Here is a 12,025-nt window from a genome sequence, read left to right as displayed (position 1 = left end):
AGCAATATATAATAAATCCTGAGCAGTTTAAAATCCCAGAACTTATATGAATTCATTCACTAGTTAAGGCCCCTCAATCTATTGGAGACCCCAATTCTCATCCATAACACTCATAGGGAATGAATTATGAGATAAGAATAAAAACAAAATGAGATAAGAATAAAAACAAAATAGAGTATCACATTAATAAATAAATCTACAGTGTGTTGAATAGGAATGCATTAAGTCTGCCCATACATATATATATAAATCAACTACGATAGTCTCGGATGCAGGTCTAATAAATTAGAACCACTGGACAAATGTCTTCATAATCATTTTAAAAATGTGAATGCTAAATCACTTCTCTAATAGAAATCCGTGACAAAATGCTAAAAAATTCTATATATTAAAATATTATGTTCAAAATGCTACATAAAAAATATATCTTCATATTGTTGCATTAAAACAGTGGAAGTAGCCAAAACATCAACCAGCCTCTCCATGAATTTTTTTAGTGATGGGACATATTTACTATTTTACAAGGTTGCCCAATCTATTTGGGGTCAGTAATTAAAATCAGCTGAAGGGAGTATTTATTTCGGAAATATGATGGAACTATAATGATAAAAATGAAATAGTCCCTGACATTTTTAACTGCAGGAAAATAGCACATTCAAAAAGGAAATACAAAGAAATTTTTAGAGATGAGGATTGTAGAATGAACAACTGAAAGGATCAGCAGAGACTTCTAGAAAGCACTTTGCTGCTAGGGGAGGGTTCTCAGGACAAGGAAGTGAAGAGGAAGAACATTCATTGGGGTGTTGGTGTAGGGGAGCAGCCTGAACAAGGGTGCAGAGGTAGGTGATGTGGAGGAAATGGACAGGAACCAAGCATGAGGCCAGGTATGCTAGATTGCAATGTGAATGAGAGGGAATAAAGTTCCTTCTCATAATAAAGCAAAATTTACCTTCATTTAACTTCTATTCTTATGGTTCCAAGTGCTATATAAACAATGTGTTAATATATGTTACTTTTATGCATCTTTGATTTCACTATTGTAGGTACTCCATACTATGAAACAAAATCAACACTTACCTAAGTTGATCATAAATTCACCAAAGGGAATGGGGATGGATCAGGCACTATGCTAAGTATTTTACAAATATTATCTCATTTGAGCCTTACAATAACCCTTTAAGATAGGTATTGTTATAATCTCAATTTCACAGCTGTAAAAAAAATTTCACAGTTGTGGGAAACTGAGACAAACAGGTTAAGTAACTTGACCAGCATAATACATGTAAGTCTCTAGGTCCAATGCTCATTTTTCTTACAGGCCAGTAATATTCCATTATATTCATTTCATTTATTGTTTGTTTTTTGGAGGGGTTTGTGGGGCAATTTTCCCAAGCTGTATATGGTATAGCTAGTTATTATCAATTATCTGAGGCCAGATGTAAACTCAGGTCCTCCTGACTCTAGGGCCAATGCACTATCCACTGTTTACCTAGCTGCTTGCACCACCATTCCCCCCCCCCCCATTATAGTCATGTATCACAATTTTGTCATTCATTCTCTAACAGATAGGCATGTACTTTTTTTTAATCCCTTGCTAATATTAAAAATAATGTTAGAAATATTTTGATATATATGCAGCTTTTCTTTTTATCAATGATTGCCCTGGTAGTGAAATTTCTGTCAAAGTATATGGACAGTTTCACCACTTTATTTGAATAATTCCACATTACTTTCTAGAATAGTGGTCATAGGTCTACCAATAATATGTTCATGTGACTGTCTTTCCACTAATAAAATTATGCATTTATTTATTCATTGGCACTGGCTGCCAAGTAGAAAACCCAATCCCCAACTTCCTCAACTAAATATTTTATCTTTATTATCTCAGATCCTACCCCTCCTATATCCTATTCTAGCTTTTGTCTTTCTTTCAGTCCTTTGAAAATAACAGACTTCTCTTCATCTTAGACCTTGCCTCCCTTTTATATTCTATTTTACTTCATTTGAAGCAAATAAGCTCTCCCAACTATATTGCATCTCTCTTTTGGTTAGATGAAGGATTATTAATGGATCCATGAAGTTCTTTATTTTAATTTTGATGCCTGTATTTTAAAATAATTGGTTTCTTTTGCAATCCTATCTATTTTATGCATTTAAAAATATTATTCTGAGAAACAGTGCAGGGATTTTATCAGATTGCCAAAGGCATCCCATGACACTAAAAAAGTTAAGAACTCCTGGGCTAAGAGTAAGCACCCTCCTTGTTATGCAAACAAAATCATTTGGTTAGTTCCAAACCTTCTCTCTGATGCCAGCAGTCAGCAACACCTACATTGACATTCACTCTTCCCAACTATATTGCCTTATATGGAATCCTTGGTTTCAGCCTTTTTTCAGCCATGTCTCACTCTCTGTGACTCCATTTGACTCCTGTCTCTGATTGAGAAACCATATTTTTACCCCTCACAGACATAGAATACATCTTTGTGGAGAAGGGACAAGCCATCAGCACCAACTGCCAACTAATTGTCACAAATGGGCAGGCAAGCCAGTCTAGCTGAAGAAGCAAGGCCCCAGGAGGCATATAGGAGAAAGCTGGTGCCAGGCAAATCAAATTATCCCCACCCCTTGACTTCAGACACTAATGTAGACAACCCAAAAAGATCTTGAACCTGAAAGAGAGAACAGGAAGGTTTCCAACCCTCTTTCCTTAGCCATCATCTTCAGAAGTCACCCCATTCCAGGTGCAGCCTAGCAACTGTTCCCTCAGGTGATCCTGCAGTCATAACTACTGAACACCTAAAAAAAGAAAATTCTTGCCATCAAAATTCTTGCATTATCAAATGCTTCAACATTAAAAATCGATATGATTTTATCCATTGAACTGAAATTAAAGAAGATGTACTGACCGACATGTGTTTGGTGTGAGATCTTACCATATGATTTGCAGTTGAAATTTCTATATGCATATCTCCCCCATTAGAACATGAACTCCTTGAGAGAAGGGACTGTCTTACTTTTCATTTGTATATCTCAGGCTTAGCATAGTGCTCTACACATAGTAAGTATTAATGAATGCTTCTTTTATCCATCCATCCATCCTTCCATCCATCCAAAATATGCAATTTAGTGTGCCCAGTTTTTCCACAATTCCTTTGATACAGATTATTTCCATCTTTTGTCATCTTTGCCCATTATTTTAAAAGATTTCCAAGATTCAGTTACAATCAATATTCACGCCAAAAAATAAACCTCCCCAAACCTTAATCTTAGACTTTTTATAAATATATTTCTGAAATTATGAAAAGAGTCTGTTTAAAATATTTGTGTCCTCCCCAAAAAATAAACCTCTCCAATCCCAAAAGTAACCATTAAATTCTATTAGCTCAAACAGTGATGAATCCTATGTTTCATTGTCTTGGTGCTGGGTAGACTCTTAGGGAATTATGATCAGAAAGGATTTTATGATCAGAATGAATCACTGAAAAGTTTTCATAAGCTTTTCCTGCCTATTGTTAACCAAATATCAAACCCAGTGAAAGATGGTTAAGAATTATAAGTCATTTATTAATTTATTTATAATTAAGTAAACCGGTTAAATCTTTTTTTCTTGGAAAAGCTCTATTTTAGGAGAGATACTAGCTTCCTTTTCTCCAAAGAAACCTTTATTCCAAAGGGAAAATGTATAAAAATGACTGTACATTTAATCTAGAAATGAAAGTTATCTTTTAATTAAATTGCATATTTAGAGATGATCAAAGCATAAGAGAATTATTTGTAGGGATGTGCTTGTGTGTGCGTGATTGTGTGTGGAGAACAGCCTTTATTTCTTTATTTTACCCCACAGAAAAGGCAAAAGACTCACAAAAGACATAAGCAATAAACCCTGACTCCACTACAGGTGTTTTAAATAAACACTAAAAATACAGCATATACTATACAACTCTGTAAGGAATGTTCTGTTATGCTAAAATTGTATTTTTAAATATGTAGAAAAGTCTCCCTTCTTTAAGAAACATTTCTCACTAAGAAAGAAAGCTGTTAATTTTTAAGTCATAGAAGCTGTGAATTTGAGTTAAAAAGTAACCTTAATCTGTGTTTTTATCAAGGGGAAGAAATATTATGGCGTTCACTATCCATATTTTGAAGAAAAAGTAGCCTTCACAAAGCAATGTCTGAGGTAGGATCTGAACTCATATGAATCTATTGCAGCCTCCATTCTGTTCCTCTTTTAGTGTGGCACAAGGCAGACAATGGCAGGAGTTTAATGTACAGATGATAAGTGGGAAGGAAAAAGTTCTCTGAGTAACAAAAAGTCTTTGGGAATAAAAGAATGTAGTTCCATCCAATTTATTCTAAATAAGTGATCAAGTTAAGCCTCAGTTGCCTAAAGTAAGAGAAACAGGAGTATTCACATTACTTAAAAGTTCCAAAGGATCTTCACTAAGAAAAAAAGAACTTAAATGACTTATGGTCTTCAGACAGGATTGAGAATGTAATCTATTTCTGCCTAGAAAAACACCCAAGTTGGACTTAATACAGAAGAGGAGGCTAATAATAATAATAATAATAATAATAATAATAATAATAATAATAATAATAATAATAGCTCTTAATTGCACAACACTTTATAGTTCAGAAAGTGTTTTCCTTGCAACAGTCTCGTGAGACTGATGGTAGACAGAATTTTATTACCATTTTAAAGAGGAGGAAACTGAGCCTCAGGGAGGTTTTGTGATTCTAAATGTCTATGCTGGTACTCAGGTATATTCTTACTCTTATAGTCCAGCACTCTTTTCCATTCTACTTTGCTATCTATCTATCTATCTATCTATCTATCTATCTATCTATCTATCCATACACACACACACACACACACACACACACACACACACATTTTCAAGTTATAGTTTACTGTTTGGGCTTCTTCAAATCTTAATTTATATTTTCTCTCTTAATTTATACATTCCTTACATTATTTAGTTAAATAATTTATGGGGCTATTTTCAATATCTATTTTTACAGAAAATGCAATTATTATGGAAATAGGTATTTTGTCTTTCCCTTTCTTCTATTATCCAGCTCTAGAGACTGCATATATTACAATCACAGAATCTTAAAGAGAAAGATTATAAAAACAATTCACATTTATATAGTGTTTGAAGATTTCTAATGTTTTTTTCTACAATGAAGTGGTACAGTGGTACATCAATGGATTTAGAATTCAAATGGGTTCAAACTGTACCTCTTACTACTTGAATCACTTAAATTCTAGGTACTTCGGTTTCCTCATTTGTAAAATGAGAAAGTTGGATAGGATCAAGAGTTCATAACTTTTTTTGCACTGGACCCTTTCTGGCACCATGGTAAAAGTTATGCACTATTCCAAGATGTTTTTAAATACATAAAATAAAATTTTACAGTATGACAAAAAAAATTGAACTATACTGAAATAAGAATATTGGAGAAAAACTCCATCCAGGTTCACTGATCATTACTCCCTACCCCAGGTCCTTGGATCTGGGGTTAAGAACTCCTTGACTAGAGGTTCTCTGAAGTCTTTTCCAGCTGTGATCCTGTGCTCCTATGAATTCCATGAAAAAGGTATTTAAAAATATTATTCTAATTTTATGGGAATATTGAAACCCAGAGATACCCAAGATCACAGTGCTAATAAGTTGCAAAACTGTGACTCTTGACTTTCTTTTCACTCTGCCTCACAACTCTGTCCAAAACTAATTATTTGTGAGTAGAAAAATGGCTCCATTCTTATTTCTAAATGACTAACTATAATATTATATATATATTTTATGGTTTACTTATACACAATTTAAGACCTAGCAAGCCAACCCCATGATGTTCAAGAGGCTTCCACCTGATCAAATACAAAATAATTTTAATATGAATCTCAAAACAGCAGCAGTAACAGCATCCCTGAAGACAGTTAGCTGGTCAGTCAACCAGTCAATATAGATCTCTCAAGCTTATTATGTCCCAAGCACTGAATGATATAAATATCATGAAGGTCATGGGGAAGATGAAAATTACTGGTCAATTTCATTCATCTACATTATTCTCATTAACATTTTTAAACTATGACTTTTAATACCTCAGAACAGGCAGAAAATTTGTTGGGATGCTTCATTCAATTTCTTCTTTTTTTTTTTACATTTTTTTTTCAAGGCAATGGGGTTAAGTGGCTTGCCCAAGGCCACATGGCTAGGTAATTATTAAGTGTTTGAGGTCGGATTTGAACCCAGGCACTCCTGACTCCAAGGCCGGTGCTCTATTCACTGCGCCACCTAGCCACCCCTGCTTCATTCAATTTCTGCTCATTTTTTATTCTAAGAGTAAATTCTACAACTTGACTACATAAACGAACTAATATTGCTTTTAGAAATCTTTGCAAACACTTATCATAGTATGTAAGATGTTCAAAAAGATGTTCATCTGGTATTGAAAACTCTTAAATTATTTTGTGTCATATTGTCACACAAATATAACCTGCTATTTTGAATAGCATCATAGAATCTATTAGAGAGACATGTCACACAGAAGCTATAAGTTCAGCTTTTATACTATCTAGAATTTGTGTTTTCCTCATTAGTTATGGAGATCATTCTACTACCAAAAAGCTCTTGAAACTTTAAAAGCTTCTATTTCTTGCCAGTAAAATATTCAAAGTATTATAATCTATTACTTAAAATGATTGCTGTGAGTTTTTCTTCCTGTTAAATGACATTCCTTTCTTTTCACTGTATTTAAGCTGGGGGGGGGAATGATTGGAAAGGGATGATAGGCATTGAGATCCAAAGCATTTTATATCTATTCTTAAAAGTTCCTTGATTTCTTTTCATGACATGTTCCATCAAAAATCTCCTTCCTATTCCCCATGCATCTTTAATCTCTCTCTTCTTTTAGTCATCTGTTAAAAAATATGTCTAAGGTGTCTCCATTGTAATTAAACAAGACTTTTGTTATCCTGCTACCCACCTCCTTAAGCTATTTTTTCCTCACTCTCTTCTGTCTTTTATTGTCAAATTTCTACAATTTCTATATTTGTTTAACTTTCACACCATTTATCAGTCTTAATTACTAAAAACATGGTTTCCACCCTCTACCATTCCACTGAAATCCTTACTTTCAGCTTCACAAATAGCTTTACCAAATTGAAAAGTCGTGGTGGGGTGGCATACTGAAAAGAGTTCTGGATTTAGAGATATTAGTTACATCTTTCCCCTATTCAAAAACTATAACCTCCTTAAAACCTTGTGAGTCTTATTTAACTCTTTATTCTTTATCACTCCACTTCCCATATAAGCTGTTAACTCCTTTCAATTTTACTTCCACAACATCTTTTGCATTTATTCCCTTTTTACCATTCATATAGGAGCAACCCTAGTTCAGGTCCTCCTCAACATCTTCTCTGAATTTTTATAAGTCTTTAAAATTTTTTTATAAAGTTTTATTGGTTTTGTTTTATATCATCATAGTTTTCCCCAGTATTCCTCTCTTTCCTTCCCAGAAAAGTATCCCATAACAAATAGCAATTTAAAAAAAATCAGCATAACTGATTGATGCATTGAAAACATTTGAAAATATATGCGATGTACAATAACTATGGACTTCCCACCTATGTGAAAAGCTGTAGGGTTGGGGGTATTTCTCATTTCTCCTTCTTCAAACTATACTTGTTCTTTAGAATTTTTCAACATTCACTTTTGCTTTTCTATGTGTATGAGGTTTTCTTCTATTTTCACTGTGTTCTTTGGCTCTGTTTACTTCATTCTACATCAGTTCATGCAGAACAGTTTGTGTAGCTCTTTTCATGTTTCTCTGTTTTCATCATAGTTAGCACATTTCTTACAGCATAGTAGTATTGCATTGCATGTATGTATCACATTTCATTCAGCCATTCCCCACTAATGGGCATCCTCTGATCTACCTTTCTACTTCTGAGTTTTTTTTTAAACAGACAACTGTTGCTATATATTTTGAAATCTGGAAGTGGTATTTTCCATTTTCCCTTCAACCCTAATTATTTTCATCATATCCTTTCAAATTCTAGATTTTTTGCTTTTCCAAATGAATTTTATTATTTTACAAGTTTTGTTTCATTGGCCCAGCCCAGCCATGAGCAATGAAAATTCCTTCAGTTATTTAAGTTATTCTTTATCTTTTCAAAGAGCATTTTGTAACTAAAGCTATACAAATTTTTTTGTTTGCACTGGTGAATTTGATACCAAGATACTTTATGTATTTTGTAATTATTTGAGATGGCATTTTCCTTTTTCTATTATCGTCTCTTGGATTTTTGTTATATTTATAGTATATATTATACGTTATATTATGTAATTGGTTTTTGAGGATTTTCTTATTTTGTATCCTCCAACTTTAATGAAATTATTGGGGCAATTAGTACCTTTGTGTTTTCTCTGGGATTTTCCAAGTATATCATCATATTGTCAGCAAAAAGGAGTTTTAGCTACACTTTGCCAATATCTTAATTTCTTTTTCTTATTATTGCAGTTCTAGAACTACATCAAAAAATAATGGGGAGAATGGAAATCCTTGCTTCATTCACTCCTGCAGAGGATTTCCACTGCATATGATGCTTATTTTTGGTTTTAGATAGATGCTTTTTAAGATAATAAAAAAAAGGTTTGTCTATGACTATACTTTGTAGGAATTTTAGCAGAAATGAGTGTGGTTCCTTTATCAAAGTCTTTCATTGCATCTATTAAAGTTTTCATGTCTGATCATTTAATATTTTGGGTTTTAATGATTAATTATGTTGATTAGTTTCCCTAATGTTGAACCATCTATGTATCTGTGGTATAAATATAACTTGATAATAATGAATGATTTCTTGAATAAATTGCTGTAGTTTCTTTGATACAATTTTGTTTAAAATTTTTGAATAATATTCACTAGTGATATTAGTTTACAGTTTTCCATTATAGTTTTATTGTTCCCTGGTTTAGGTATTCAAACTATATTTGTCTCATAAAAGGATTTTAGGAGGATGGGGTTTTTAAATTAATTTTTGAGAATAATTTGTATAGTACAGGCATTAATTGTTCTTTAAGAGTTTGGTAGAATTCTTTCATGAATTCATTAGGACCAGGAGTTTTTTTTTTCCTTTGGCATTTCCTTCATAGTTAGTTCAATTTTCTTTTGTAAGACTGGGTTATTTTAAGATTCCTAATTTGAACTTGTCAATTTGATACTTATATTTTTGAAGGTATTTTTCTATTTCTTTTGTGTTCTCAATTTTCTTAGTATATAACTAGATATAATAGATTCGGATTATTCTTTTTACTTTTCCTGGCTTTGTTATTTTACCTTGCTCATTTGTTATTTTATTGATCTAATTTTCTGCCTTCTCCTTTGTAATCACTTAGCCAAAGGCTTTATCATTTAGTCTTTTCAAAGAAATAGTTTTTATTTTTATTATTTCCGTGGAAATTTTCTGGCTTCCACAATCCAGTTTAGTTTCAGGGGGTTTTTTGTTTTGTTTTAAACTAAACTGTATAAGTTACAAAGGGTTTAAGATTATCCAATTTGTGGTATATGATAGGGCTTCATGATTTTATTCCCTTACAGTCTAGTTTGGGAGTCAGGGCAGATTCCTAGAATAGCCAATGTAATCTAGAAATATACTTTTCTAAAAACATACCTCTACTCTAAATATTCAACCTCTAAAATGTGTTAATTGTTTTTTACTGGAGCAACACCTAGATAATATAATTTTGATAATAAGTAAGAGAAGGAAAGGAACATTACAGAATAAGAAGGAATTTAGGGGAGGAACACTGGACTGACAAAAGTATCAGAATGTTCCTGGAAATCTGAGAAAGAAGAAGGGAAAGGAAGGAGTAAGATGCAATCAAGGAAGTACTCTGTCTCTACTTTGTCCAGGTACTTTACCTGCCACTAAAAATTATTTCTGAACTTTCTTAGGCACTTACCATTACCTAAGTTAGAATAATGTGTATGGTACGAAGGACTAGAAGTTGGTTCAACCCAGTCAAGTTAGTCTAGAATTCTCCAGACTAGCACCAATGTCTCTCCACACAGTCCCTATTCCTCACTCTTGGTAGAAATAACAAAGGAGAAAAAGAAAAAGACACACACACACACACACACACACACAATTAATTCACTACAGAAAAATTAGACCAGACACCTCTTTTTGTGCAACACTGTCTCTTGAATTTTCAAGGTCCATTCCTCCCTTCAACTTGCTATGGTCCTAGTAAACTCCTCTTCTTGTTGAGATCTATAAAGCTTATACAACACAAATCAAGGCCTTTCTATATAACAACAACAACAAAAAAAAAACAAACCTGCTAGGATATGAGGAAAGTCTCAATGAATAAACAGGCAAAAATAAATAAATAAAGGAAGGTTTCATTTGTCATTGAGTCTTGTTACACCCAAATTATTTTTAATCAGTTTGGTCAACAGTGTAATTTTCACAATTTACACAACAGTGTAAATTTCACAAACTTACCTTTTATTTTTCTTGTAATTTTCCAGCTGTTGTGTCTGTAGATGTTTGTATCTCTCTAATTCATACTGTCCACATAAGTCCTCCAAATGCAGCAAGTGGTTTTCTACCTCTTCAAAATTAGCTTCTAACTGAACTGATAGAATCAAGAAGAAAAAAAAGAATAAAAAATTATTCTTGTTTGCACATTTATATCATTTCTCATCAAACTGTCAGATACAAATGTTAATATGACTGATCATCATAAAATATACTCCAAACTGTTTTCCAAATATTATCCAACATTATCCAATACAGCCAAGAAACAGAATGTTCTGATAATTAAAGGTAATATATAGGAAGTTACAGATAGTACTATACATATTAAACTGTTAAATTACTTAGATTGAATGTACAATGTAAAATTAAATACAATAAAATATAATTAACACAGGATATTTAGTATAATTTAAGTTTTCTTTGGTGACATGGAAGCCTACAAGGATCTCGTGGTATCTCAAAAATATTATACTGAATGCCAGTTATCATTGTACCTGAACCCAGAGACGGTAAAAGATCATATAAACCTGGGGACACAGTGGGTCACTTAAATCATTTAGACTAACCCATCTATTTTCAAGTTAAGAAAAGAGCTGTTTATAAGGGCTAAGGTCACAAAGTAAGTAAATGGCAAAAGTGAGACTGGAACCTAGTTTAGAAAAGACCACTCATGACATTCATAATTATTTTGCCACTTTGGCATTTAAGAATGTATCATTGCAAGCATGTTATTTAGAGGAGATAGGGAATTACAATAGAACTGAGAGGAAAACAAGGTTAGGAAAAATCTTCTTTTGGCTTCAGAAATCCTATGAGGGCAATATAACCATGAAAAAAACAAATGTCCATTTAATTTAATGGTTCAATTAATACTGAAGAACAGACAGTTATTCCACAGGAGTCAAATCTCAGGCTAATCCTTAAAAGGAAAATGTTGTGTTCAAATAACAGCAATTTAAAACCCTCTCTTGAATTATTAGGCAATATGTAGAAATCAAGAAAATCTTGTGTAAGAAAATAATTTCATTTTCTTTTGACATTCATATAACTGATAATGTCCACAAAAGTTCTATTCTAAACAATCATTTAACTCAATCTAACTAAAACTTAACAAGTATCTACTATTTACAAGGCACTATGCTACAATCTGGGGTTATAAATTTGAAAATCAAATGACTCCCTCAAGGATCTTATATTCTTCTGGGGAGAATTTGAGATAGAAAAGATTATTAACAACTGTGAGAATCAGGAGGTGGCAGTAGACTGAAAAATAGAGTTGAAAGAGTATAAGTAATTCAAGAGGAAGTTTGTTGGTTCTTTCCATATATGTATCCATTATTATCTATTTACTTTAGAACATTCTTTTTTCATCCTAAGTGCCTGACTGATAATCTTCTATCATAATTTATTCTCTCATCTAAGGGATATCAATGTACAGTATGGTGCTCCCTCAAAGACCTTAAAATTCCAGTT

General features: G+C 32.7%; 1 protein-coding gene across 1 annotated transcript in view; it reads right to left on the bottom strand.

Moving 5' to 3' along the window:
• Positions 1 to 12,025, bottom strand: part of DTNBP1 (dystrobrevin binding protein 1) — a 171,407-nt gene that overhangs the window by 100,562 nt on the left and 58,820 nt on the right. Inside the window, exon 6 of the mRNA XM_074207420.1 lies at positions 10,517 to 10,649. Within this exon, the coding sequence (XP_074063521.1) occupies positions 10,517 to 10,649 (133 nt within the window). The remainder of the gene's footprint in view (positions 1 to 10,516; positions 10,650 to 12,025) is intronic.

The sequence above is a fragment of the Macrotis lagotis genome, chromosome X (assembly GCF_037893015.1).
Source record: "Macrotis lagotis isolate mMagLag1 chromosome X, bilby.v1.9.chrom.fasta, whole genome shotgun sequence".
Taxonomy (NCBI): domain Eukaryota; kingdom Metazoa; phylum Chordata; class Mammalia; order Peramelemorphia; family Peramelidae; genus Macrotis; species Macrotis lagotis.
The sequence above is the reverse complement of the archived record's forward strand: the minus strand, read 5'-3'. Positions and strand labels throughout refer to the sequence as shown.